This window comes from Mauremys reevesii, linkage group 8, assembly GCF_016161935.1.
Source record: "Mauremys reevesii isolate NIE-2019 linkage group 8, ASM1616193v1, whole genome shotgun sequence".
Taxonomy (NCBI): domain Eukaryota; kingdom Metazoa; phylum Chordata; order Testudines; family Geoemydidae; genus Mauremys; species Mauremys reevesii.
Genome location: NC_052630.1, coordinates 97,423,284 through 97,450,421, shown reverse-complemented (window position 1 = coordinate 97,450,421; position 27,138 = coordinate 97,423,284). Strand labels below are relative to the sequence as shown.

The following is a 27,138-nucleotide window of genomic DNA, read 5'->3' as shown; positions in this document are numbered from 1 at the left end:
AGCCACACTGATTCATTGTCACATCTTGGGCCTGCAAGTGCATAGAAAAGGGACGAAAGTCCACATGCTGCACTCACAACCCCAGCAGAGTGCTTACTTCTATCCACAGCAGGAGATCTGCCCACTTAGCCCTTTTGGAGTGGAGGGCTCTATCTCAGGGTAGATCTGGGCCCCAGAGTGCTGGAAATGCCAGCTGCCCGAAAGTGCAGAACTGTTCTTGCCCAGATCCTTGGAGGATTGCTCTTCCCCCACTTTCTGCAGTCCCAACAGCACTGATATCTATGCACACTACCTCTTACTGGGAGCAGAGCTCATCCTCTCCCCTTGCAGAAAGCCCAGCAGGCTCAGTTGTGACATTGTAGCTAGTGGTTGTGGGCACACCAAGGCTCTGCCCCGCCCTGCCCCTGAGCTGAGCTTCTTCAAGTTCTGGCTGCACGTGGTGTTTTAGGCACCTGTCTGGCTGGGGGTGCCATGGAGGCCGAGGTGGCAGTGACGGCGGAGAAGGCAGCTCTGCGCACCCCCAAGTGCTCCCGCTGCCGGAACCACGGCTTTGTGGTGCCAGTGAAGGGCCATACAGGCCACTGCCGCTGGAAGCTCTGCCCGTGCGACAAGTGCGCGCTTATCACAGAGCGCCAGAAGATCATGGCGGCTCAGAAGGCGATGCAGGGGCAGGATCCGGATGCCCCACCCAGGGAGACATCTGCGCCTGAGGCCTGCACCCCGGTTCATGGTAAAGGTCAGAAGTCTCCTGCAGTTGGCCCCAACACCTCTGAACACAGCAGCTGTGGGGCCGGGTGTGAAGGAGCCAAGACCTCCCCAGCAGCCAGCAGCAGCAGAACCAGGACCCGCAGACCACTACCTGCTCCCAGCTCCCCACTCTTTGGGGACTTTGGTAGGGACCAGCTCAGCATTGGGGTGTCTGTTCCATAGGCCTCCACTCAAGATGATGAACTTCTACCTCTGTGTCCATCTGTCTGTCTGTGTCCATCATTCAGTGTCTGTCCATCTATCAGTGGGTACTGTTGGGTCAGTGTCTGTCCATCCATCTTCCATGCCTCATTTCTAGTGCCTCAGAAATCTTTAGATCTGTTCCCCAGGGCTGCTGAAACTGCTCTCACTTTGCTTCCCTGTTCTGGGGACATGTTTTCAGGCGTGTGTGTTTTGTATGCAGTGCTGCACTTATTGTTGGTTTTGCAAAGTTTCCAAGCTGCGCTCATGGACTTTGTAGCTGTAGGAACCACCGTAGGCAGCTCCTCAGCTTGTTTCCTTGTTGCAAAGATGGATTCATGCTACTAGTCCCTGTTTAAGAGGGAAATGAGTTTGTGACAGGACCCTGATTATTCAGTACAGCACCTTGAGCACTTTCTTCTGAGCTGTGTTGTTATTTTTACATTTACAGCCATGCCCTCCAGCAAAAGCAAAAGAAAAAATCCCCACAGAAAAACAGCAAGTACAGAGAAATTGGGGAGTTCCTGCTGGAGTTGTCTAGAGCAGGCATTTTATGGTGGCAATGTAAAAAAAGAGAAGGAAAGCTCCTGAGCTGGATTTATGTAGCTCAGACGAGATTTGGCTGGAATCAGTTAGTGTAAAAGTTTATTTTGAATTTAAGAATAGAAAATAGAATGTAGAGATGCAAAATTCCTATGGTCATTTAGTCCATCGCTTGTGACATTGTTCTCTACACAGTAGAGGCTGTAGGGTTTGCCTTGTCTAATCCATTATTATTTATTAAGACTCCCACTGACCACAGTAGTCATTAGACTGGGCCCCTGGTGAGCTAACCTTTTAGAAGACAACACAAGAAAGACCAGATGTTCTGGGAGATGGGGAGGAAGGAATCGCTTTAGATAGTTCCAGCCCAGCCTCATCCACCAACGATTATTTAATTTTTATGCTTATGGGCCTCACAGAAGAAAAAGGCTTCAAGGAGGGATTTGAATGGATGAGGTTTTGAGACACAGATATAGTCTAGTCATAGATGATGGGGGTTCCACTACTTTGGAAGATCACTTTGTGAACAAGATTTTTTTTTAATAGCAAAATACATGGATTCTTTGAAAATGAACTCGGTAGAAATGAGAGAGAGGGTGAGGTCAATATCTTTTATTGGACTGACTTCTGTTGGTGGAGCTTCATGGCTGTGCAGGTGACCTGAGGTCCAGGAAGAGCTCTGTGAAGCTCAAAAACTTGTCCCTTCCACAAACAGAAGTTGGTCCAATAAAAAGATATTACCTCACCTACCTTGTTTTTCTCATATCCTGGGACCAACATGGCTACAAAACTGCAAACAACTCCATAGAAATTACAGCTATCACAGGGTACAGAGCTCTTTATTCCCTCTCATTGATTTCAGTAGTAAATTTTACTTGATTTACAAGTGTAAAAGGTGATTATTTTCTAACTGTTGCCACAGGAAACTAGAAATCAAGCTGTTTGTCATACCTGTTATGGCAGCAGAAGTATTAGAGATTCTACAATCAGTTTGCCGACAACTTGGTTCAGGGTGCACAAGGCAGATTTTGCTCTCCCAAAGCTGTATTAACCTGTCTTCCATCACTGTTGAGCTCCCTTCTTTCCTCCCCAATCCTAAATTTTCTAATAAAAGAAAAAGAAAATTGAATAAGAAGTGAAGGTAAAACCAAAGGGCCAGCTTCTGCCTTCAGTTACACTGGCTGAGGACAGAATTTGGCACTATGACTCTCTATTTCTATCTGCCTTCAAACTGTTTGCAGTGATATTTTTGCTTGTTTGTTTTTATTTTTCCTCGCTGCTTGTTTCATAGCCCGTCCTGCTTTGCCTCAAGAATGTGTTGTCAGCCCAGAATACCTGGAGAGAGAACCTCCAAAACTGTATCCTGGGTACTCTGGTATGTACCCATACCACCCATTCCCCATGGGCTTTGCCATCAATCAGCCAAGCTGCAGGGGAGCACCAGTGTCTCCAGGGATCCCTCTTCAAAGAGGTTTCAGACATGTCCCTAGCAACCATGGACCAGGGAGTGCTGCTCCTCTGTCAGTAAGTAGTGGTTTCTTTTAATTGCTGCTGAATACATTGCTCTCTGTATTGTAGGATGCAATCTTGCCATTAGAGTAGCCATAAAAAGTTAGCCTGGACTCTAATTACTTCAGTGGCATCTTGATACAGAAGCTGATCAAACCAGGAACAAATAATAATGTTAAAGGTCTGACTGGAACCTAGAAAAATCAAAAGGGTTCAAAGTTGTGGGCCAGATTCTGCAAGCCCCCTGTGCTGGCAGCTCTTGTTGACTTCAGTGGCATTTCTGTGTGCAGAGGCCTTGAAGGATAAGGATTCGGAGGGAAAATTAACCACTAAAATGTGACCAGTTTGCGTCAGCATAGCTATCACAAAATGTCTCCTGGGTTCCCCAGTGAAATCCTCTTAGTATAGCAGGGCTCGCCCCCCAGGACAATGGGCTGCGCGGTGGAAGTTTTGGCACAGGAAAGATCCAGAGTGGGGCAGTTCAGGAGCTGGCCAGAATGGGGAGGGGGCAGATCCGGTGTGGGAGAAGGCAGTACTACTGATTGGTGAGGCTGCCAGCAGGTGGGAGGAACGGGGAGGGAGGAGGCGGCGCTGATCCGTGGAGCTGCCGGTGGGTGCTGAGCACCCACAATTTCTTTTCGTGGATGCTCCAGCCCCGGAGCACCCATGAAGTCAGTGCCTATGACTGCAATTCCCATCTGCTGCAAGCCCCCTGGGGCTATGACAGGCAGGAGCAATTTAGGGGACCTCTATTGTTGCCCTAGCCTGTGTCTTAGCCTCTAGCAACGGCAAAATAGGAGCAGCAAGAATAACTTCTCTTCTGCCACTGCATCAGACAGGGATGAATCTGACCCTAAAATTGTAGATCCATGTTTAAATGTTCCTTACTATCGCTGTATGTATAGTATCTCAGGTCATCGTAGCAAAAACCTGCTATCTGAGACACTGCCAAGCAACCTTTGGGTTGGTTTTTTTTTTTTTTAAATAAAAATATTTTAACAATCATCAGAAATGGGCTTGGCAAATTAAAAAAAATCAGTTAAAGCAGTGTTTTGTTTGGATTTAAATAAACTCGGTCCCCCTGCATGTTTGCAGGCCAAATATGAAGCAGTGTGCTAGTGCGTGGGAATCAGAAAGTGGCACTGACAAGAAACATGAAAAGTGAAACGGACTAATCGATTTAGGTTCTCCAAAGTGAGAGAATTACAAAATAAAATAAAAAAAAAATCTACAGCATAAATGGTGAAAAATATATGGATTTTCCCACCAATCTAAAATACTTATGTATTGTTAATCACACAGGTAAGAATAGCAAAGAATCCTGTGGCACCTTATAGACTAACAGACGTTTTGCAGTATGAGCTTTCGTGGGTGAATACCCACTTCTTTGGCTTGCATCTGAAGAAGTGGGTATTCACCCACGAAAGCTCATGCTGCAAAACGTCTGTTAGTCTATAAGGTGCCACAGGATTCTTTGCTGCTTCTACAGAACCAGACTAACACGGCTACCCCTCTGATACCAGGTAAGAATAGTAATATATTTATACCTATAGTGCTTTTCATTAGTAGAGCTCAAAGTGCTTTACAAAGGAGATCACTATTATTATCAATAGCTTTTCACAAATACCAGTATATGATAAAAAGCCTGTACTTTCATATTTTTCTGGGTTTTTTGGGGTGGTGGTTCTATCTTTCTTTTGGAGAGGGAGGAAATCTCTCTGGCTCCCCTTCATTTTTCTTTTATTCCGCCACCAAATCCTTCAAAGAGGGTTTAACTTGATTCCCAGCAGAGCCTATTGTTGGTGTCCCTTGGCCTAAGTGAACCAAAGTTGTGACTCTAGGCCTGAGTGAACCAAAGTTCTTCCATGCTGTGAACTTTAAGCAGCCTAAGATGCTAATAAACAGCAAGCAAAATGTGTAACTGTCAGCTTTCTTAGCTTGCAGCTGCAGTATAGCTCGAAACAGCAAAAAGCGGCAGTAAGACGAGGGAAAAGGGGGAGGAAAGTCTGCCTGCATCTGTGCTGTGAAGGCCATAGATAAACATGCGAATGAGAACAGTTCTAACAAGCTACATTATAGTGTTAAGTGTAACTGTTGCAAGGGGGAGGGAGGAAGGGGGAAAAACAAGGGGGGTATAAATGCTGGGACCCCGCCTGCGTGCGGGTGTGCAGGATTTGAGATTGCTTTTTATCCCTGGCACCTTGTTTGAGCTCAAATAAACTTGGTTTGCTTCTCCACCCCGGTGTGTTAATTAGTGCGATGCACACCGGGCAACGAACCCCACTGTTGCCCCACCCTTCAGGCCCTCTGGGCCGGCAACACTATGAATCTTGCTTCTATGTGAGACTGAGGGGTTGCTTTGAGAGAAACACTATGTGTGAAAACTCTGCCAAGCAGTTATGGCACAGTAGAGGGAAATTTGATGCTAAATAGTGAGTCTTCTGCTCTCCCCTCTGCTGCTCTGGAAGTTTAAAAAAAAAAAACCAGAAAATTTCAACAAAAATGGAAAGAAATTAGCTTTTGTCTAATTTCAAAACAGACAACTGATTTTTTTGGCAAAAATTCAAAAACAAATTCCAATCAAAAACTGAAATACTTTGATTCAGAAATGCTGTTGTGGTGTCTCATGGGATTTGTATTTCATAATCCCATTCTCATGTATAGGCTAGGCTCCCTGGTTGGACAACCTCTCTCACAATGACCAGGGTCACCCTTGTAGGGGGATGCCCTACCTCGGTGCATCATGGGAGGTGTAGTCCCAAGGAGCCCTGCCCTTAGAGAATGGAGACATGGGAATTGTAGCACATTTGCTTCTGAAGTGCTACAGCAGCATATGTAATTAAAACATTTCTGGTTTGGGGCATTTGGTTTCTCATCAAAAATTGAAGTTTTTTGCAGAAAGTAGACACTTTACCTGAAAAATTGTGTTCAACTGAAAATTTAATTTTCTATCAAAAACAGTTTCAACAGAACATTTTTGAACAGCCTAATCAGAGGTCATCTGGAGAGGGAAGTTAGTGAGGAATGGGTCAGTGCGGAAAGGAATCTGGGGAGTCCCAGAGAGCCCAGGCTGCAACCTGAATGTCTACACAGCAATTAAACAGCCCCATAACCGGAGCCCGAGCCCCATGAACCTGAGTCTGCTGACATGGGCCAGTCACAGGTGTTTAATTGCAACATAGACATACCTTCAGTCCTTGTCCTCAAAGGAAACCTGCATAGTACCTTCAAAAGATGAGCCTGGGAGCTTAAATTCATAACTTTGCTAGACACTTAAGCCATGTCTACACTACAGAGCTTACAGCAGCACAACTATACCAATGCAGCTGATGCCACTGTAAGATCTCATGTAGCCGCTCTATGCTGACAGGAGAGAGCTCTCCCATCGGCATAATTAAACTACCCCCAATGAGCGACGGTAGCTATGTTAGTAGGAAAAGACCTCCTGCCGACATAATGCTATGCACACTACACATATGCTGGCATAATTATGTTGCTCAGGGGGATGGAATATTCACATCCCCAAGCGACATAAATTCTGCCGACATAAGTGGTAGTATAGACAAAGCCTAAGAATCATGGACTCAATAGGGATACTGGTTTTAAGTCTCATTATAACAATCTGTAACCTACTAACCCTTCTTTGTCATATTACCACAGAGGTGTTAATGGCCTCCTTCATTTTGAATGGTCCCTTGCAATATGTGTTAACACCTATGCTTAACAATCTGTTCCACCTTGTATTTAGCTTTGACACTCTGATTACTTTTCCCAGCCCTGAAGAGCTCGCTGTGGGCTTGTCTACACTTACATTTTATAGCGCTCTAACTTGCTGGCTCAGGGGGGTGAAAAATCACCTCCCTGAGTGCAGCAAGTCTGAGTGCTTTAAAGCACTAGTGTAGACAGGCTCTGAGAGCTGGGAGCTGTGCTCCCAGTGCTCGGAGCTAATCCACTTGTGGAGGTGGATTACCACGAGTTCTGGGAAAGCTTTCTCCCAGTGCTTGCGTGCGACCACACTTGCACTTCAAAGCGCTGCCATGGAGCATTCCTGCAGCAGCGCTTTGAAGTTTCCAGTGTAAACATACCCTATAGCTCAAAGGCTTGTCTCTGGGCTTGTCTACACTTAAAATGCTACAACAGCACAGCTGCGCTGCCGCAGTGCTTCAGTGTAGACACTGCCTACACCAGTGGTTCACAACCTTTTTTTAACCCAGAGACTTTTAAGCTTGTATAGACAAACCTGCAGACCCCCAACCAGAGGCGATGTGTAGAGGGGTGCCCCCAGATTTCTGCCTTCCATTTGGCCCTGCTCCCTGAAGTGCTGATGTAACAGGGCACAGAAATGGTATATGTCCTTGGCTAGCTGCTGCCTGTTCATGGAGTCTCTGGCTGTTAGGCAAACCCTTCAGATGGCAGGGGGGATCTCTCTTCTGCAGTGATGTTGCGATTTTTGGTTGCACCCCAGCCCCAACCCAGACAGGCTAGGTGCCCTCTGATGAGTCAAGGGGTGGCTGTGGCATTCCCTCCCCAAGCCTGAGCCCTGCTCCCTGGGGCTGAAGCCAAAGCCCTGGGCAGTGGGGCTGTGGCTTCAGCTCCAGGCAGCTGAAGCCCAGTCCTTGGTGGCACCCTTGAAAACTGCTGCTTGAGAATCAGTATCTATGCCAAAGGGAGGAGTTCTCCCTTCAGTGTAGGCAATCCATCTCCTTGAGAGGTAGTAGCTCGGTTGACAGAAGATTTTTTTCCATTCACCTTATGCTGTTTTACTGTCACATCCCCTGCCCGACATAGTGAAATTGACCTAATTTTCTAGTTTAGACCAGCCCTCAGTCTCTTCCATCAACAGACATTGGTCCAGTAAAAGATATTGGACCCACCTTGTCTCTCTTGAATCCAATTATGCATGCATATAAATACCTACTTCCGTGTGTTATTGTGCCAGTCTCCAGCCATTGCTAACAGATGCTCACTTCTATGAGGACTTCAAAACAAAACAAAACAGGAAACAACTGAGCTGCGGATTAAAAGTGGCATGTGCACAGTAATGATTGACTTTTCATACGACTCATTTGGCATTAAGGATCCCTAATACAAACCAGGAAATAAGTCACCAACAGCTGCTGTTTTTTAGTTATGGATCCATAATATCAAGTGATTCATACGAAGCCTCATGAAAAAGTGATTCATCACTGCTTATGTGAAGGACCCACTTTTAATCCACAGCTCAGTTTTGGGACTTTACCTAAATTGCAAATGCTCATGAATCTGGCAGCACTGGTGGAGCCAAGGTTAGTAATGCCTGGAAGTACGGCTTTGAATTCAGTGTCTCATTAATAACAAGCACTTCCTGCATTTGTTGTGTTCTATGCTGCAAGTGTGTTTAGGCCAAATTATTAAGTCTTTACTCAGATACTCATATTCCATTGCTGATGTAAAACTTATATTAGACAGGTAGGCTGCCTTCAATGAAGTTTTGCCCGAGTAAGAATTTCGTGATTTCCCCTGTAGCAGGGTTTTAACAATAGAAAAATTAACAGAAAAATACTGACCAGTGAAGTAAATTATGGCTTTTCATTTTAACACATCATATGTAATGCCACTGATTTCACTGCAGTTACTATGGAAGGGAGAGTGGTGGTTGGATAGGGTGGTTAAGACAATATCTGGACTGAAGGAGCTTTATTTTGTGCGTTCGTGTAGATGCAAGATGCAGGTGGAGATTTCCAACAAGGTTACTACCCTACGCTTCCTCAGTTTATACCTCCGGGCTTTCTGCCAGGGATTCACTACATTCCACCACCTCTGCCACTTCTGGCTGAAACACCCAAGGAAGCATCTGGTAAGTAAGTGTGAGGTGAGCGATATTATGCATGAAGCATATCAGATCTCAGGGAGCTGTTTTATATGGCAAAATGTATGATGATGTGTCCTGCTCATTGGTATGTACAATACAACAAAAGCTTTCAACTATATTGTTTTCACTTTGGTTGGTAAATTCTGTGCATTTATATCTCCCTTAAAAACTATATCATGGCTCTCTAAAATCAACAGGAATTTTGTGCCTGGAAGGACAGCAGAATTTGACCTTTATTATCTGTAATAAAACCTCTCAAATGACTAATTTTCATCCCAAAGTTGCATAAGTTCCACACAAATTCAGTGGCCTCTCACTGTTGTAGTTGAAAATGATGTATATCAGTAATAATCATTTCTTCAGAAACTGAGGACACAGAAAATTGTGCACACCAAAGGGCTGTATCTCACAGCCATTTACATTTTCTGCTTGCATAATTTTTTATGTTCCTCAGTTTGGGTCTTTGTCACATACTGTGTCCCTCATTTGGGGCATGGCAGGTATGTCTGTAATGATTTTTTAAAAGTTTGGACAAGTTTTCTATTCAAATACAGCCATTTGTGGCCACAAGAGGGAAGAACTGCTCAAAGAATAAATCACCAGCACCAATAGAATGAAGCACCTGGGTTATGCCAAACTCTAGTTCAAAATATTTGTATGTGCACTTCTATATTTCTATGCTTGGCTTATTAGGGAAAAATGAGAATCTGATTAAATGCCATGTTCTTGTGACAGACAATGTACAAATAATACCCCTGTCTTTCACCTATTGGGAAAAGTCCAGTATCTCTTGAGTAGGGGCGGGGAGTAAAGAGAAGAGTCATCTTCATTTAATCAAATAGCAGCAATTGTGGCTAGTCATAGTATGTGGGACAGTTGAGAGTTTGAGAGGATTTTTACTGTAATCATCAACATTATTTCATTTGAATCAGTCATTAGAGACAGAGATGGACCCAGAGAGTGAGAGTTGGTTTCAAACTTTTCCTAGGTTTGGGGATATTTGTTGGATTAGAAGTTCCAGCTCAGGCCAGTTTCAAGGATAGCTTAAGCCATAAAGGTCAACTCTTGAATCAAACTTTCCTAAAGTTCCAGGATACTGGGGGGCTGGATTGGGAGTTCTAGTTCAGAATAGGGTTCCATTTTGAGTTCTGGACCATTGCTAGTTAGAAGCCAGCCTGAATAGTTAGAAATTCTGCACTCATGTACCTGACATTAGAATTTGATTCTAAGTGCAGGACTTACCGGTATCGATCTTAAAGGACCAGAGTCCTCATTTAGCACTTTTTTGTGGTTTTTCTTTCAGAGTGAGGGATACAGGGAAAATTGACTCAGCCATATTGTACTTCAGCTTCCAGGGAGTAGGAATATCAACGGTGAATCAGTGAGGGATTATTTCTGTAGGAGGTTACAAAATAGCATTTCAGCAGAAGATACAGAAGTAATGAGAGGAGCTACAGTGAAACTAAACAGTGTTTGATTCCATTTTTCAAGATGCATTTTGTTCTTGTTTCAAATCCGGTGAAAGACTAATAAATAGTGAAGAAACAAAGGGAAAACCCACTGAAAATCAGAGCAGGCAGACCCATAGGGATCTTGTCAAATTCAAACTTACTTTGTTAGATCATTTGTCCAAAGACATCTGCTGGGAATTCCAAGACAAGGGGAGCTACAAACATCATAGCAGAAAAGGCTTCTCCTAGGCTAACAACAGTTGCTGGAAAGAGTCTTGAATCATAGGCCTTGCAGCTAAATGACCACACTCTGTATTCATTCTCAGTCAGGTTTTATAATGGTAACTTGAAATATGTACCATGTTATTATAAAATTGAGTATCACAGTAATTCTTTTGACATAAGAGATACTACGCTGTAACTCTTGCTAACTTTCCCAGTTAACAGGGTTTTTTTCCTTTAAAGAACGGTGCTATGTTGGTGGGAGAGCCACTCATTGGGAGTGGATTAATTAAATCAATGGAAGAGCCTCTCCCTTCTGCTTAGAGCAGCTACACTAGAGTTTACAGCTGCGCTGCTGTAAGCTCTCTAGTGTAGCCATAGCCCAAGAAAGTATTGTCTTATGTGGGAAAAGGAGAGAGCTTTACATACAAACTAGCAAGTAAACATTATGAATTCAGGATTGAGGTGTCCTGCTTATTTCCTTCTGTTTTATGGTCTGTTTATTCAGTCAAGGCTTTTGCACCTTCAGAATTGAAGAAGTGTATATAGGGGGCATGCAATAAGGCTCACTGTCAGTAAGGTTGTAAAACAGCTCACATTACAATCCTGTTTTCATATGTGCTTAAAGTCCTAAGATACTAGCCAAGAGGGAAATTAATGCCCTTTGCCATTTTAAAACAGTCTCGCTGCACTTCTTTAGACATGGCTGCAGCAAAATCAGCTGGTGTTTGAAACATGAAGCTTGACCTAGACAGCCATAGTCCTCCTGATCTCAAGTGCCTTTGACTTGTTTGAGGGAAAAACTGGTTTGGATTAACTAAAGTTAGTTTATATTGAGCATTCACAGCTAAAAATGTTGAGTTCTATTAGATGTAATGTAAATTTAAGTGCAGTTTTAAAAAAGCACTACAGTGTTATATTCTGCTTTTGTGTTTTAGCTGGCACCACTGATAGCCGGGATTCTGGGGTGATTTGTGAATGCAGCCAGCCATCTCCTCGGGAAGAAGCCAGTGGAGACCATGCCATGTATTCTAAACATTAAATGTATGTGCGTGTACTAGGGGACAGCTTCAGAGCATGCAGCACTCTCTCAGAGAGAATATCATGTGTTACTTTTGGGCTAAATTGACACTAGCCCTAATGCAGCCACATAGGGCAGAAAAGGGGAGTAAGCCCCCTACCTCACTTCACAGTTGCATTAGGGCTACTAGAAACACAGTTCTGGCTCCCTTGCCGTGTACAGCCCCAGGGCTGCCATTGCTCCACCGGCTCGTACCTTACCAACTGGCAAAGCTTTTCCAGGGCTACAGTAAATTACTCCCTTCTGGAGCAAGTGGAGATGAGGGGAGGAATTGTGACTTCAAGGTACAGTTCCTTCCCTGAGGCTTGTCTACACTATAGGTTATGTCAGTATTAACTTATGTTGCTTAGGGGTGTGAATAAGCCACTCCCCCGAGCAATGTAAATTATACCGATGTAAGTGCCAGTGTGGACAGTGCTGTCTCTGGAGAACTTCTCCTGCCAATACAGCTTCTGCTGCTCACGGAGGTGGTTTTATTATGCTGATGGGAGAGTTCCCTCCCATCAGCCCAGAGCATCTTTACCAGATGCAGTGCAGCTGTGCTGCTATAGCACTTCTAGTGGAGATTAGCTCTTAGTGATACCCCATGGTTGGGGGCTGAGCATAAAGGCTCAATCTAGCCCTTTTATGTTTAAGACATTGTTCAAAAGTGTATTGTTTGTAGGTTTGTTTGCTACCAAGAAAAGCTGGTTGTGAATATTGTGGAACAGTTAAGTGATGGGATTGAGTGCCTGAAAATTGGGTGATGGGGCGAGGAAGGAAGGTTTTGGCAGCTGATACATGTAACAGAGTCAGGGCTTGATACACTGGAGTTCAGGTGGGCTTTGGAAGCTGGAAGCATAATAGGGGAGGGGCACTTGTCAGTGAAAGTAGTTTTGTGGAGCGTCTGATCTTCTATACTGGCATCCAGTGCCCCCTCATCACTTTCCAGATGAACGCCAGGCCCTGCTGCCTTTACAGGGCACCTTCACTTTAAATTGTGAGCATCATGACACATAGTTAAGTCTGGTTGCTCAATCTCCAGGATTTTGTGTGCTCGAGACACCCTGTACATCCAGGGAAACATGCTATGCTGGGAGCCCCCACAGTGGAAGCTAGACACCAAATTTGATTTATGGGGTGTGTCTGGGTTGCCCAATATAAATGGATTGGAATTGCATGGTGAACGCCATAAAATGTGGAGAGATTACCTAGCCAACTGGTTATGAAGTAACTAGGGCAAAACACCAGTTTCAATAATAAATCCACTAAACCACAACATACTTTCATCTATGGACAATAATGTTTGAATAATAGTGAACAGAGTATTCTGCTTTCTGTACTTCCTTAAGAAAATGTGTTTTGTAGTAAGTAGATCAGTTGTTAGTGTTTGAACTGATTTTGCACAATTAAACATGATACATTAAAATGTCTGTTCTGTACTTAAGTTTTGAAGCTTGTATATTTATAAATAATTCCTCTAGGCAACTTTCAAATGTTCCAAAGAACAATTCTATATAACAAATCAGCCTACAATGCTATTTAGGCTTGGAAATGTTGCTTCTGCAGTCTTTGAATGCTATTATAGAAGTGAAAAATGAGAAGGCAAGATAAACACTCCTCCATTTCTTCTGTTTGGTACATATGCTAACAATCTTTTGCTAAATGAGAGATTTAAAGAAACTAAATTCAACTGCAAAATCACCTTAGTTTACTACATTTTTTAAAAGTAACAGTTCCAATGGTTTATAGCACTCATGGAAGGTGTTTGGGTAGCTACAAATGGAGACAGCATTATTTTAAATTGCCAAGAGGAAAAGGTAAAAACTTGTTTTCCTATAGTGAATAACTTGCTGTACTGCACAATATTGGCCAGATTTTCAAAAGATCTGAGTACCCAGCACCTCTCATGAAAAACAATGGGAACTGCTGCGTGCTGAGGACTTCTGAAAATCTGGACATTTCTTTTAACCATCTACATGGGAATTGAGCTCTTTTGAAAATCAGGACATCCGATTAGAATTGCCAGTAATACCCATAAAGCAAGGTAATCTATAGTTTTTACATTAAGATTAAAGGCTATATTAAGGAGTGACAACATTCCAACAGTGTAGAATAAAGTTTTAAGCATTGTTACAAATGTTTTTCAGAATTCACCCTCTATGTTGTATTTCACTCTTTGAAACACCGAAGCAAACTGGACTGCAGCACATTTCATTCAATGACTGCAAAGCACTGTCACTGGAGATTTACTGTGTGTACAACACTCGCTGTGGTACACTTGTCAAGGAGAAACTTGTGTGATGGCTGCCTACTCTTTTTTGCTTCATTTGGGTGGGGGAGATCACACAGAATGATTGCCCTCCACCCCCTGTGGCACTATGGAACAGGTATAATGAGGCATTAATATGAGCAAACTCTTGTCTTTCAGAAATGTAGCACCATCCTGGCTTTTGAACTCCAAGCCTGGAAAAAAACACTTAGCCCTGATATAAATCACAATGAAGTCAGCTAGAATCATTCATTTGACTTCAGTAGACTTTGAATCAGGCCCTTAGCTAAATTTCCATTAGAAAAATCTAAAAATGAACTAAGCCAGTTATGTGACCAGCCAGCTTTCTGTAGACCAACAGCAAGTGTCCTGCTGACCATGATTTGGGAAGCTTTTGATTAGAGCTTCCTCCAGGTAGTCCAAGGAGAGAAGAATTTCCATTAATTTTTCCCAGTATCTGTTGTAGCTCATTCCAGGTCACAGCTATGCAGGTTGGACTGCTCAAAATGGCTCCCCACCAGACTCATAGTGACCTCATCTCCAGACAGGAGGCTGGAGAAGAAAGTCAGTAGAGACAGCCACAGTTGGAGAGAGAGTCAAGTGTATGGTAGATAAAAAAAAATTCAAATAAAATGGGCCAAATTCTCCTGGCACTTAGCAGGGTGCTATTCCCATTGAAATCAATGGGAGTTGCACCTGTATATCTGCACATAAAATATGACCCAATACACATTCTGGATATGTTAGCAATCTTGCCACATGGGGCTTGAACCTGCTTCTAGTGAGTCCATGGGAGTTTAGCCAGGTATATCTATGAGAGTGGTACTGTGCTCCTATTTATCTTTATTCCCGTCCATTCATTCACAGTGAGGTTATGTGGTTGACAAGACTCTTTCATTCTAAACCACTATATTGAGGAACTTAAGTTTTGGAAAGCTTACCCTCTGGTGCTGACATCTCTCATGCTTAGTCTCATCCCAAAGGTGAATTATTTAACATATTTTATTTAGGAAACATTTGTACACAATCCCACCAATTGCTTTTGTGTTATCTGAGCAAAACACACTTAGTTTTTCACACTTTCAAGAAATTTATTCTGAGGTTCCTTTGCACTCACTATTATGCTAAAAATCAGGGTAAATTGGTAAGAGATCCACAGTGAATGACTCTTAGCTGACAATGGGGATTATCTTGAGTTGTCATGGCATTAGTTCAGCCTTCCATCTTACCCTCACCTGACCATCTTTTAACGAAGGAAAGAAAAGCTCATTGCAATTGGTATTTTAACACAGTAGGTTTAAAAGTTTCCTCGCCAAATCACTCCAATTCCAAATTTAATGTAAACAAGGTTTCTCCTGATTCATTTTTTAAAATTAATCGACTGCTAGGTATAATGAAACCAGTTTCAGCAGGATGGAATAGTTTGGACTAGACAAATCACTAGAAGGCCCTTCCAATCCAAATAATTCTATGATTTTTATTGGTTTATGTTGGAGCTGAAACTGCACAAATGCTGGTCAAGTTAACAGAACTTAATTTTTTTTAATGGTCATCTATGGCACAGCACCTGCAATCCTTCCGTGTGTAAAGCTACCATGGACCGCAGTGGGAATCGCGGGCATGAAACACTTACAGGATCATTATGTTTCTATGCATTTTTAGGGTCGAATCTTCTATTTGCACATTTCTGTAGCTGCGCTTCTGAAGATGTGGCTTTTAATATTTGACATGCTTCATTATCTCTTACTAACCACTTTCATTCTGTAATAAATGAAATGCTAATGATTGTTTACATACTGCGGGAGATAGGTTAAAATTACAGCCTTGATGCTTCAAACCATACTCACACAAGTAGTCCCATTGCTTTCTCTGGAACAACTTGTAAGAGTATAAAAGCAATTGATGTGAGTTTAAGCTATGCAAGACTGGGCTCCAAGTTTTGTACAAAGGTGTCTGTGACATTGTCCAAAAGCTCAGAATATCGTAAACTTGCTTCTGCATTTTCTGTAGGAGCTTTGGGGTAAGAAAAACAACCTAACGGTTTCCAAAAGGGGGAATGGTATTTGCATTCAGCAAACATATGTAAAAATCATTTATCACTGTTTTAGTGCCATGTATTAATAGCAGAGTGCAAGATGTTAACATTTTGCAGTGTCAGTTTTGCTTCTGGACTAAGGCGTGCTTTCATATGACAGTGCCTAGAATGGGAGAACATTAACTCTTTTCAATTTAAAGAAAAAATAGAATCAGAATGTAGGTTTCTTCCTCTTCTTGGAATTAGATGCAGTCTATAGAAAGCTCAGGAAGAATATACCTGTTTTTTCCACATTAATGAATAATTAATTTTGAACAGTAATCCAGCTAACTAGAGAACTATTTAATTGCCTATGAATGAAGTCAACAGTTTGCTGGAAAAAATTCTCTTTTATAAAAATAATTTCAATGACAGAACTATTTATGATGTGAAAAATACCTACCTTGGAGCAGCGGAAACTTTAATTAAATCACTCTTCATAGGCAAATCTCTCTGGTTTTCCTATTTTTCAGAAAGTTAGCATTAGTCAGAGCTACGCCAGTGTTTAGCCTGACAAAATGTTTTGAGAGCAATCCAAACTTAAGGGAAGGCCTTGTGGAATCTATTCTTAAAATCAGAGCATCACTAAACATCTTAGTTCACCGTAGTCCTTCATTACAGCAATGATTTCATCACATAGAGCCACATGGTGGAACTCTCCCTCACCTGGCTGAGCATGTGACTCAAACAAGTAGCTATACTGGTTTCAATGGGACTACAGGTATGTCTACACACTGCAAACACGGGGTGTGACTGCAGCTTGAGTAGACATACATGACCTATTTTTAATCTAGCTCGCTTGGGTACCGGAGTAGTGAAGCAGGGTTTTAAAGGAGGATAGTGAGATTGTTTTGCAAATATTTATAGGGCGTGAAGGACAGCATGGGAGAAAGCCCAAAAGTTCTTGTTTTGAAAATTTAACCAAGTGGGGGGGATCATGCCACCTTCTTATCTTAGTTACCCCAGTGTAACTAAATATGCTTGGATAGTCTCCGAATTCTGGAGTTATTCTGGTTATAATTGGGTAGAATGAGAGCAGAATTTGCCTCTTAGGACATCTTGGAGTCTTTTTCCAGTGAGAATAATTTCAACTTCCTTCTGACTTAGATTTTTACCACTGGTGCCATTTTGATTTAATGGCGGTATTATTACCCTACTACACTTCTCCTTCAGAGTAATGAATCCTTCCTGTTCTTAGTCTTAACTTCCAGTCTGGCTCTCTCCAGGTGAGCACAGCCCTAGTGCCCAGGGCCATAAGAAAACAAATGACCGTGCCCGTCCAAAAGGGATATTATAAGTAGAGATGGGGGAGGGGGGAAAATCATATATGTATATAAGTAAATTGCAAAATATGGCACAGATGGGTCTTGAAAGCAGATATGTTAGTATATGACAGCATACTGTGTAAGAGAATGAGCAACAAGGGACATGCTATTTAACTTTGGGGAAAGTCACAAGTCATAGTGCAGCATAGTTGCATAAAAGTTGAAGATGGAGAAGACCTATTTACCCTACTGGTCACCCAATCCATCTGCTTAGCAATGCAGGCTTGTTTCCTGCAGTATATTTTTCAGTGTTTTGTTCTGTATAGCTTTAAAAATCCCATGTGTTGGGACTTCCAGCACATCTGTTGGAACTCAGGAGACTATACTCCCTATCACAACGTTATCCTTTATCCACTCTTCATCCTTTAAGAGGCACATCTCAGAGCTCATAGCCCAGGGAGTGGAGGTAGGGGACTCTGGTAGCTTTAAACCAGCTTTGTGCATTTCCAATCCTGAGCTGGCCTGCAGTCTCTAGTGTAATTCAGACAGCCCTGAAAGTCCATCTTGAAATTTTAGCAGATCTTTCTCATGCAGGGTATGTGACATTACAGTACCATAACCAGAAAATGCTAAGTATCCACCTTCTGAAAAATCAGACTTCCCTTCAAACAGTGTTTCAAATTGGAAACCAAAAAATTGAGGCACTCAAAATTACTAGTTACTTTTAAAAACATGGGCTATTAATTCTCACAGTCCCCCCCCCCCCCCATGATAAATGTACAATCTCCATTTGCCCATAGAAAAATGGAAGCATGGGGATTAAATGATTTGCACATCACACATGGAGACACTGTCACTCCTGGAGTTAAAATCTGGACAACTGGTCCAGAGCACTTCTGTGCTCATACCACACCTCTCTCACACACAGCAAAATGTAACATGTAAAGATGTGTGCGCAGCCAGATCTGGCCAGCTGAAATGTGACTGAGGAATTAAAAAGGTTTAAGTCTCAGATGACAAGGGGCAGGGATAGCTCAGTGGTTTGAGCATTGGCCTTCTAAACCCAGGGTTGTGAGTTCAATCCTTGAGGAGGCCACTTAGGGATCTGGGGCAAAAATTGGTCCTGTTAGTGAAGGCAGGGGGCTGGACTCAATAACCTTTCAAGGTCCCTTCCAGTTCTAGGAGATTGGTATTATTATTACTTAAGGTGGGAGAGGTAATATCCTTTATAGAACCAATTTCTGTTGGTGAAAGAGACAAGCTTTTGATCTACACAGATCTCTTCTTCAACACTCTAAACATAAGACTCAGATGCAGCTTGATCAAACTCAAAACATCTTTGATTCCAAACACTCTCTAATCATCACCGAACGTACTACATTTCATCGAACGTACTACATTTCACACTCTCAGCTGGGCTGACCACAAGCCACCCTTTTATCTAGACAGATTTGTTCTGTTAGGTGGCCTGTTGAAGGAGATACTTGTCAGAGAAGGGGCAGGGAGGGAAGTTGGTTAGCATGCTCTTGCTTTGTCCAGGTTTCTAACTTTATTTGCATTTTAAATAACTGTTCTGAACTTGCAGGTTCTTAATTCATCAGGGAGTTCACTATCATTCCCCAATGCCTTTTCTATAAAAACTATAAAAATAGTTGATCATATTCTTGAAAAGAAGCAAGAAAGGAACAAATCAGCCTATTTTACTCAATCCTAATACTGCTGATTTATACTGTAACAGCAGGCAGGTGGTGATAAAAATCAAGTGTGCTGTGGCACCTACAGAGTGCAGGGAGCCTGTGCAGCTAACACTGGGTTCCAACAGGCACGGATTCCTAGGTTTTGGAAGACAGAGTTGGGAACTCAGCGCTTCCTCTTTCCAAGAAGGAAAGAGCCGAATCCTGGAGCTGTCAATGCACTCTGGGGAGCTGACAAAGAAGGGAAATGTGACAAAAACACCACATCACCTGTGGGTGAACACTTTTCAGTCAAAACACCACCAATTTCCACCACTTGCATCTGAAGAAGTGGGTATTCACCCACGAAAGCTCATGCTGCAGAACGTCTGTTAGTCTATAAGGTGCCACAGGATTCTTTGTTGCTTTTACAGATCCAGACTAACACGGCTACCCCTCTGATACTTTTCAGTCAGCGATCACGCTGTATCAGACCAATCAGTCCTCACCTTCAAAGGCAACCTGCACAACACTTTCAAAAGATGAGCCTAGCAGTTTAATTTAAAGAAAGTTTGCTAGACACTAAAAATCATGGACTGAATAGAAACACTGGAATTATAGGTCACAGATTGTTGTAATAAGCGGTAATCTAACACCCCCCCCCTCCCAGTTACCTTCTTCCCTCCCCTCTCTTCCTTCCCCCCTATGACTAGAATCAATGGGCCCTACTTTTGCTAAACAATTCGTTCAAATCTTGTATTGCGCAGTGACCCCCTGAGTTAGTTTCCTAGACCTGAAGCAGAGCTCTGGGCAGCTGCAAAGCTTGTCTCGCTCACCGACAGCAGCCGGTCCAACACGAGCTAGTATCTCACCTACCAGAGGGGGTGCAGGTGTCTGCCCAGGGGCCGGGCTGAACGCTCCCTGCCCCGAGGGAGGCACCGCCGCCCGCTCCGCCGGTGCTGCCAGCCCCCGAGCTTGGAGGGGGAGGCGGCTGACGTCAAGGTCTAGCGCGGGCCGGCCGGGCCGGTCATTAAAGGCTGGGCTGCGCGGGGCCATGGCAGGAGCCGCGGGCGAGGAGCTCAAGGAGCGGGCGGTGCCGGTGCCAGCCCGGGGAGCAGCCGCCGCCGCAGCCCGGGCTGGGGACTCGCCTCCTCGGCGCTCCGCGGGCTGGGGCTGGGAGCGGGATGCCGCCCGCGGAGCGGGAGAAAGGGCGGCGCAGCGGCTCCCTGGCCCGGCTGCTGCCTCAGCGCGGGGCCAGGGCAGGGACGGGCGGCAGCCGGCCGCAGCCCCGCCTCGCAGCCACGGGCCGGCGCTCGTGCCGGGTGCCCAAGTGCGCGCGCTGCAGGAACCACGGCGTGGTGTCCGGCCTGAAGGGCCACAAGCGGCTGTGCCGGTGGCGGGACTGCGCGTGCGCCGGCTGCCGCCTGGTGCTGGAGCGGCAGCGCGTGACGGCCGCGCAGGTGGCTCTGCGGAGGCAGCAGCGCGCCGGCCAGGTGAGCACGGGGCAGCCCCGCGCGCCGTTGGGCGCGCGCTGGTGCAGGGGCGCTCAGGCAGGGTTGCGGTGGCGGAGGGGGAGCAAATCTCCCGCCTGGTGAGAATAAATCTTATATTGAGAGTTGCTCTATTAAAGGACTCGAGAGCTGGGTTCTGAGCCTGGCTTAGCCAGGGGCCCAGTGTGCCTCAGTTTCCCTATCTGTAAAATGGGAATAATGGTACTGCCCTCCTCTGTAAAGTGGTTTGAGCTCTAAGGATGAAAAGCGCTAGGTAAGAGCTAGCGTTACATTTTCAGTAGCTCTACCCCATCCCCTACTTGTTTTAGTTTCAAACAGTCTTGCAATTGGGGCCCTGGCTAGTTTTAGTACATTTTAGAATGATGATGAGAGAGGTTAACAAACATTTTATTGTATTTGTTAAATATTCCTGCAAATTTGAAAACTGGATAAACGCTCAACATATAATGCACTACTTAGGCTCTTACCATAAACCCATGTTTAGCCACCTAAATAAGTAGCCAGATTTTCAAGTGCCAAACACCCACCAACTCCACTGACTTCAGTGGATGTTCAGCACTGTTGATATCAGAGCCACCTATTTAGGTGCCCAAATATGGATGTCAGAACTTAACTATATTACGAAATACTTAGCTCTTACATAGCACTTTTTGTCAGTAGGTCACAAAGGGATTTACAAAGGAGGTATGTATCGTTATCTTTCCCTTTGGCTTTTGTTCTTAAACATCTTGGTTTAGGTATTTCTTACTATGTAATTGCTTTACTTACGCTTCAAGAAGATGGAGCTCTGGGTAAAGCATAAAAGCTTGCCCTCTATTACCAACAGAAGTTGGTCTAATAAACGATATTACCTCACCCACCTTGTCTCAGGACATTTAGTATGAACTGTAGGATCAGGACCCTTTAATGTTGCTGTGCGTATGCACTAACAGTACAATTTTTGTATTATTTCTGTAGTATTAAACTGCAACCCCAAACAATTCAGGGTTGAAGTCTCAGTTCCTCTGTAATTATCCTAGTATTAAAGGACTGAGGGAAGTACCAATAGGCCAGCCTGAGAAGCATTTTCCAAAAGAATCTGCTATTGTATAGGAAAAGGAAATGTAGATTGTGATGTTCTAAACAATCTCCTGTTGGATGAAATCATGGTGCAGTAGCAAGTCTGCTTTTATTGGCAGACTCCTGTTGTACTTCCTCAGCGGCATAAAGGAAGATGGAGTAATTGACAAAAGTTATTTTCCTTTCTTAAGTTGGCAACAAAATGAGTGTTTATTCAGGTAGCTAGATTAAGTTTCCAATTCTCCAACAAGAATTATATTTAATAAGGTTGAATACGTACTCAGTATTCACAAAATAGGATGCTAACATTTTTCTTCATTTTGAGTGATATTTTCCCCCCCATCCTTCAAAATACTTTCAATATTCTTGCTATACTAACTTTAGTAGCATCTTAGTAATGAAAAACATAAGCCCCCAATCGACACTTAAAACTTAGTTCAACATGGCTATGATGCTCAGGGGTGTGAAAAATCCACACTGCTGACTGAAGTAGCTATCCCAATCTTGCCTGCTGTAGACACAGCTAGGTTGATGGAAGAATGTTTCCACCAGCCTAGGTACAATCACTAGTGGTGCTGTAGTTCCTACAGCCATGGAAAAACCCCTTCCATTGCTGTAGTCTGTGTCAGCCTTAGGGGATGCGCAGTATAGCTAAAATGGTGTAGCCATGTCACTGTGGTGCCCATAGTATAGACATGGCCTGAAATAGATTGTGTGGTTTATCTTATTTTCTCTTTCCGTAACTCTGCACAGGTTAAGAAAGATGAAGATGAACATTCTCTGCTATCAACCAGTTGCAGATTAAACTATCAGCACTATCCCAAGAATACCAGCACCTGGGCCAAAAGCATACTGGCAGGTAAGGATCTGTCTGTCTATGGCCTCAACTTGGCAAGATACTTATGCCTCCTTTTGTGACACTGTGTCCATCCCAAAATAGCCTCTGTAACAGTTGGCCTTTGGAATTTCCAAGCAGGATGCTCGCTGTCTCACGGTAGAGTACATCCCATATTTCAGTTGAGGAACAGATTTAAGCTAAAATTAAACATGTTACAGTACTAGTAAATGAAAACAAGTGCCCTGTCCAGTTTAAACTGGATGTATAGACAAGGCCAAAAGTGCAAAATTTTGACAGCATGGGCAATTAACCTTTAGAACAGACTAGCAAGGGGTGTCATGGAGTCATTTGAAATCTTTAAATCAAGACTGAATGTCTCTCTAAAAAGATATGCCCGAGTTCAACCACATTGTACTTGGGCTTGATGAAGGAATTATTAGGTGACATTCTATGGCCTGTGTTACGCAGGTCAGATTAGAATATCATAATGGTCCCTCTTAGTCTTAGTGTGTGAATTGAATGGAGATTAGGTATAGAGCTGGGTGAAATTCTAAAAAAAAAATCTTTCATAGAAAAATGTGAGGTTTTTTCAGTGCCCAAAACTATCCAATTGACAGGTTGCATTGTATTTATTTGTTTTTATTTTTTTGGAACAAGACAACATTTCATTTAGACTTCATTTAGAAAAAAGTAGAAATGTTTTGTTTCAACTTTGATTTGAAATAGCATTTCCATTCAAATTTGGCCAATTAAAAACAAAAAACAAACATGCCACCAAAAAATGGGAAGACACCTGAAATGAAATGAAAAAACTTTGGGGGGAAAGTTTTGGTCAATTCAAAACAATTTGAGTTTTTGATTTAATGAAAAAAATTAAATTGTTCTGATTTGAATTGGATTAGATTTCTTTGGGGGATTCATTCAGCCCCTGAACTGAAAAATCCATTTTCTCATTTTTACTTGGGAAGAAATTTTTCCTTTGGGGCATGTTATTCTATAACTGTCTTCCGAAGCAGATGGCTCTGGGCACTGTAAAAAGATAGGATACTGGACTATACAGAGCACCGGTCTGATGCATTATGATAATTCCTGTGTTCAGGGCCAACGACGGGGGAGGAAGCCGGTACAAATAACCGGGGCCCAGCGGTCCAGAAGGGAGCCCAGGGCCTGACTTCATCGGCTCTGTTTAGCCAGTCCGCCCTAGCTGGGGGGCCTGAAAATTTTTTTTCACTGGGGCCTGAACCCGCTCTTGGAGGCCCTGCCTACGTTCCTAAGATATTGGCAGTGATGGACGTAGTAGGGCCACAGGCGAGAAGCTATACCACCTGCATTGACTTGAGTGAGAATGCTCAGGGCCTATGTTTGTGAAGCCCCTTGTACATTTTATAGCACTGAATAGTTATTTAGATTTTAATCATAATGCAAAAAGTATAGTTCCACTTAAACAAAATCCTAGCCTTGCTAGTAAACTTTTTGCAAATACAGGACAAGGATCATGACTTACGAGGAGAGGCCGAGGGAACTGGGCTTATTTAGTCTGCAGAAGAGTAGAGTGAGGGGGGATTTGATAGCAGCCTTCAACTACCTGAAGTGGGGTTCTGAAAAGGATGGAGCTAGGCTGTTCTTAGTGGTGGCACATGATAGAACAAAAAGCAATGGTCTCAAATTGCAGTGGGGGAGGTCTAGGTTGGATATTAGGAAAAACTATTTCACTGGGAGGGTGATGAAGCACTAAAATGCATTACCTCAGGAGGTGGTGAAATCTCCATCCATAGAGATTTTTAAGGCCTGGCTTGACAAAGCCCTGGCTGTGATGGTTTAGTTGGTGTTGGTCCTTTTTTGAGCAGGGGGTTGGACTAGATGACCTCCTGAGGTCCCTTCCACCCTGATATTCTATGACTGCTAATGATCAAAAATATGTGTTTCTACTTTTCATCTTTGTTAGCTAGTCCAGACTAGTCAGAGGGTTAGACAGGCTATCCCTTATACGATTCATGTAAGAATGAAGTGAAATCTATAAGTGACTGTTTTTTAAATTAATAAAACCTTTCAACAAATATTTCTCGGTGGCACTAAAATAATATTGTCCATTAAGATAAGTTCCTAGTTTATAGGACAGCATGGTGTACCAGACAGAGCACTGGACTTGGAATCAGGAGTCTAGGCAAGTTACTTTCTTGCTCTGCATTTTCCCTCTCATCCTTTGACTTGCCTAGTTAGACTGTAAACTCTTCGAGGCAGGGTTCAGGGAGTTCTGCTACTACATGTTTGCACAGCATTTAACACAAAGGCGCCCTGATCTTAGCTAGGACCTACAGTACACTACAGTAATGTACAAATAATGGATTATGATAATGATAGAGTACTAAAGGAAGCTTTTCATTTGTTCTCCTAGGGTATAAACCTCCTTCACAGGAAAGCCAACTCCTCTTTTCTAACCTGAGTGAGAGAATGAGGAAACGAAGAACATTTGCAGATAAAGAGCTGGAATGCATAATGCTGGAGAGAGAACTTAGGCAGAGAGAACTAAAGGAATTAGCTGTAGCTCAAAGTCTACAAAGACCAAATGAAGACTTTTTACCAAGCACAGAAACAAACCCATTTAGGATTGGACACAGCCAGCTTTGTGACTCAACATATTTTAACCACAATTTGATAAAAGTTTGGTTTCCTTTGATACATTCAAGCACACTTTATCAGACTAGAGATTTTTTCCTGCCAAATGTAACTACTTTTACATCAGACCAAATTGAAAGCAACCTTTTACAGAAATATACCTTTACTAAGAATGCAGAAAAATATGCACAAGTGTGTAAGGAGCTGGTTCAGGCCAATATTTTATCCAAAGAACTTGGCTCCTTTCAGAGTGATCTGGGATTGAAGGCAACAAAAACACAAGCAAGTTTTGAAAAAGTTAAACATTTTGTATCCAACCAAAAGCAGGACATTGGCTCAGAAGGTTTTATCTTACAAAATGATCCTTCCATACCAGAAAAGCAGCATGTGAGCCAACATGTGAAAAATAAGTGTTCTCTGGCAAAGGAGAACCTCAGACACTTAGCTAGAGTATCCCAAGAATGCTATTCAGAAATGAAAATTAAAAATCAGAGCTTGTCATTTTCAGTGGAATCCTTGTTAAAAGTCTAAACAGGTATTTAGGGCCCAGTTCTACTACTTTGGAATTCAATGACAAAATCTTACTGACTCAGTGTATCAACTGTGTGCCTGATTCTCTAACCCTTTCTGATATGGGTATGCCCACTGACTTGAGTCTGATCATCGTGCTCCCCATGAAGTCAATGCAAAACATCCAGTCTTTAGTGGGAGTAGGTTCATGCGCCCAAATGGGACTACTTGAGTGAGTAGCAAGGTCAGGCTCAGTGTTGAAGATAGTGTTTTTCTTAACTCGCAGTCAGCACTCTGAAAGTACTCTATGTAGTATTATTTTAATAGTCTGTTATTCTAACAATGTATGTTGTCTGTATATAAAATAGTTGTAGTTTTAATTTCTTTATTTAAAATACTATCAAATATATAGAACTACTGTAGATTTTATAACTTAAACTAACCATGTATTTGGGGATGGTGGGTGATATTTTGGTATTTTTTTAAATTTACTTGTTAGTGCATGTATTAAATTGCAAGACAATGTAAATGGGTGTGTTTGCATACTAAATAAAAGTGATAAGATGTCATTTTGTGGAAACGGAAAGCCAGTTTATTTGAATAAAATGGGCTTAATTTGTTGATGTAATATGATAAAGGGCACATTTTTACACCATTGTTCAACATATTAAGGCCTCATTCAGTTGTCACATTGGTATAAACCAGGACTAATTCCAATGAAGCCTAATCTAAAGTCCATTGAAACCATTGGAAAGACTCCCATTGATTTTTAGTGAGCTTAAACAAGCAGTGAATCAAACCCTAAAATACATACCAAAAAAAAAAAAAAAAAGAGTCCAGCATGTGCTCTGTTTTCAGCATACCTAACGGAATATTCAAGCAAAAAAAAGTAATATTTAATATGTACACTCTGCCTTGACTGTACAAGACAGATTCTGGACCACATCGTCAGCTGGTATGCACACAGATGAAATCTCTAAGATCCCAATAGCAGCCTAGTAGATATTCACAGGCAGAATTTGGTCCCAAACTGGAGAGGGTATGCTACAGGGTGATGTGCCCTTGGGGAGAGGAAAAGACTTGCCAATGTCTTTAAAGATCCATGCTCATGCCTCACATAGGGCCACATTATGCCATTGATTAACTAGAACTTCCACTAGCAGGTAATAGGGAGCTCTGGTTAAAAAATGACTTGTATCCAAATGGATTTTTAGGGAAGGGGATTCAAGTATTACACGTGTGAGAATCTCATTCAATTAACAAGAAAACGAGCTTTTGCAGGGTAGCTTGAGAGGGAAAGGTTGCCCTTGTATTGACTGGGTTATTCCTGTTCTTTGCACAGTTGAGTGCATCTACATTAGAAAGATTGGTTTTCCCCTCCCCCACATCATTGGAGCTGCGCTGCTGGTGAAGACAAGGACCACAAGAGCTTTGGTTTCCAGTGCTGTGATGTTTTACGTGAATTTTAAATTAACCTACAAAAATAAGTTATATAAGTGCTGATGAGAACAACATTAGGGCCAAGTTTCTCTCCCCAGTGCCTGCCTGAGCAGCTTGTCTTGACACCAGGGAATCCATTGAATCCTCCCACTAAGCCACACAGTGGCAATGGAGTCAATCTGCTATTCACCCTACCAAGCAGGGCAAAGGACTACAGGAATAATGTAATAGCTAGTAGTCTAGCCCAAAGGAAAAGCTCAGACGGGGTTCCTGTGGCAGTGACCTCTGTACACTCC

General features: G+C 42.9%; 3 protein-coding genes across 3 annotated transcripts in view; 2 read left to right on the top strand and 1 right to left on the bottom strand.

Annotated features, from left to right (window-relative positions):
- Positions 1 to 27,138, bottom strand: part of LRP8 (LDL receptor related protein 8) — a 451,875-nt gene that overhangs the window by 398,134 nt on the left and 26,603 nt on the right. The window contains exons 2-4 of the mRNA XM_039486534.1: positions 16,334 to 16,392; positions 10,094 to 10,246; positions 2,443 to 2,595 (exon numbers count right to left, since the gene is read on the bottom strand). The gene's annotated coding sequence lies outside the window, so the exon portion shown is untranslated. The remainder of the gene's footprint in view (positions 1 to 2,442; positions 2,596 to 10,093; positions 10,247 to 16,333; positions 16,393 to 27,138) is intronic.
- Positions 424 to 13,504, top strand: DMRTB1 (DMRT like family B with proline rich C-terminal 1). Its single transcript, XM_039486556.1, has 4 exons — positions 424 to 892; positions 2,783 to 3,015; positions 8,698 to 8,836; positions 11,463 to 13,504. Exons 1-4 carry the CDS (start codon positions 472 to 474, stop codon positions 11,564 to 11,566), a joined length of 897 nt encoding a protein of 298 aa, XP_039342490.1. The 5' UTR covers positions 424 to 471; the 3' UTR covers positions 11,567 to 13,504.
- LOC120371072 lies at positions 19,995 to 26,025 on the top strand. Its single transcript, XM_039486555.1, has 3 exons — positions 19,995 to 20,361; positions 22,192 to 22,297; positions 24,672 to 26,025. Exons 1-3 carry the CDS (start codon positions 20,053 to 20,055, stop codon positions 25,421 to 25,423), a joined length of 1,167 nt encoding a protein of 388 aa, XP_039342489.1. The 5' UTR covers positions 19,995 to 20,052; the 3' UTR covers positions 25,424 to 26,025.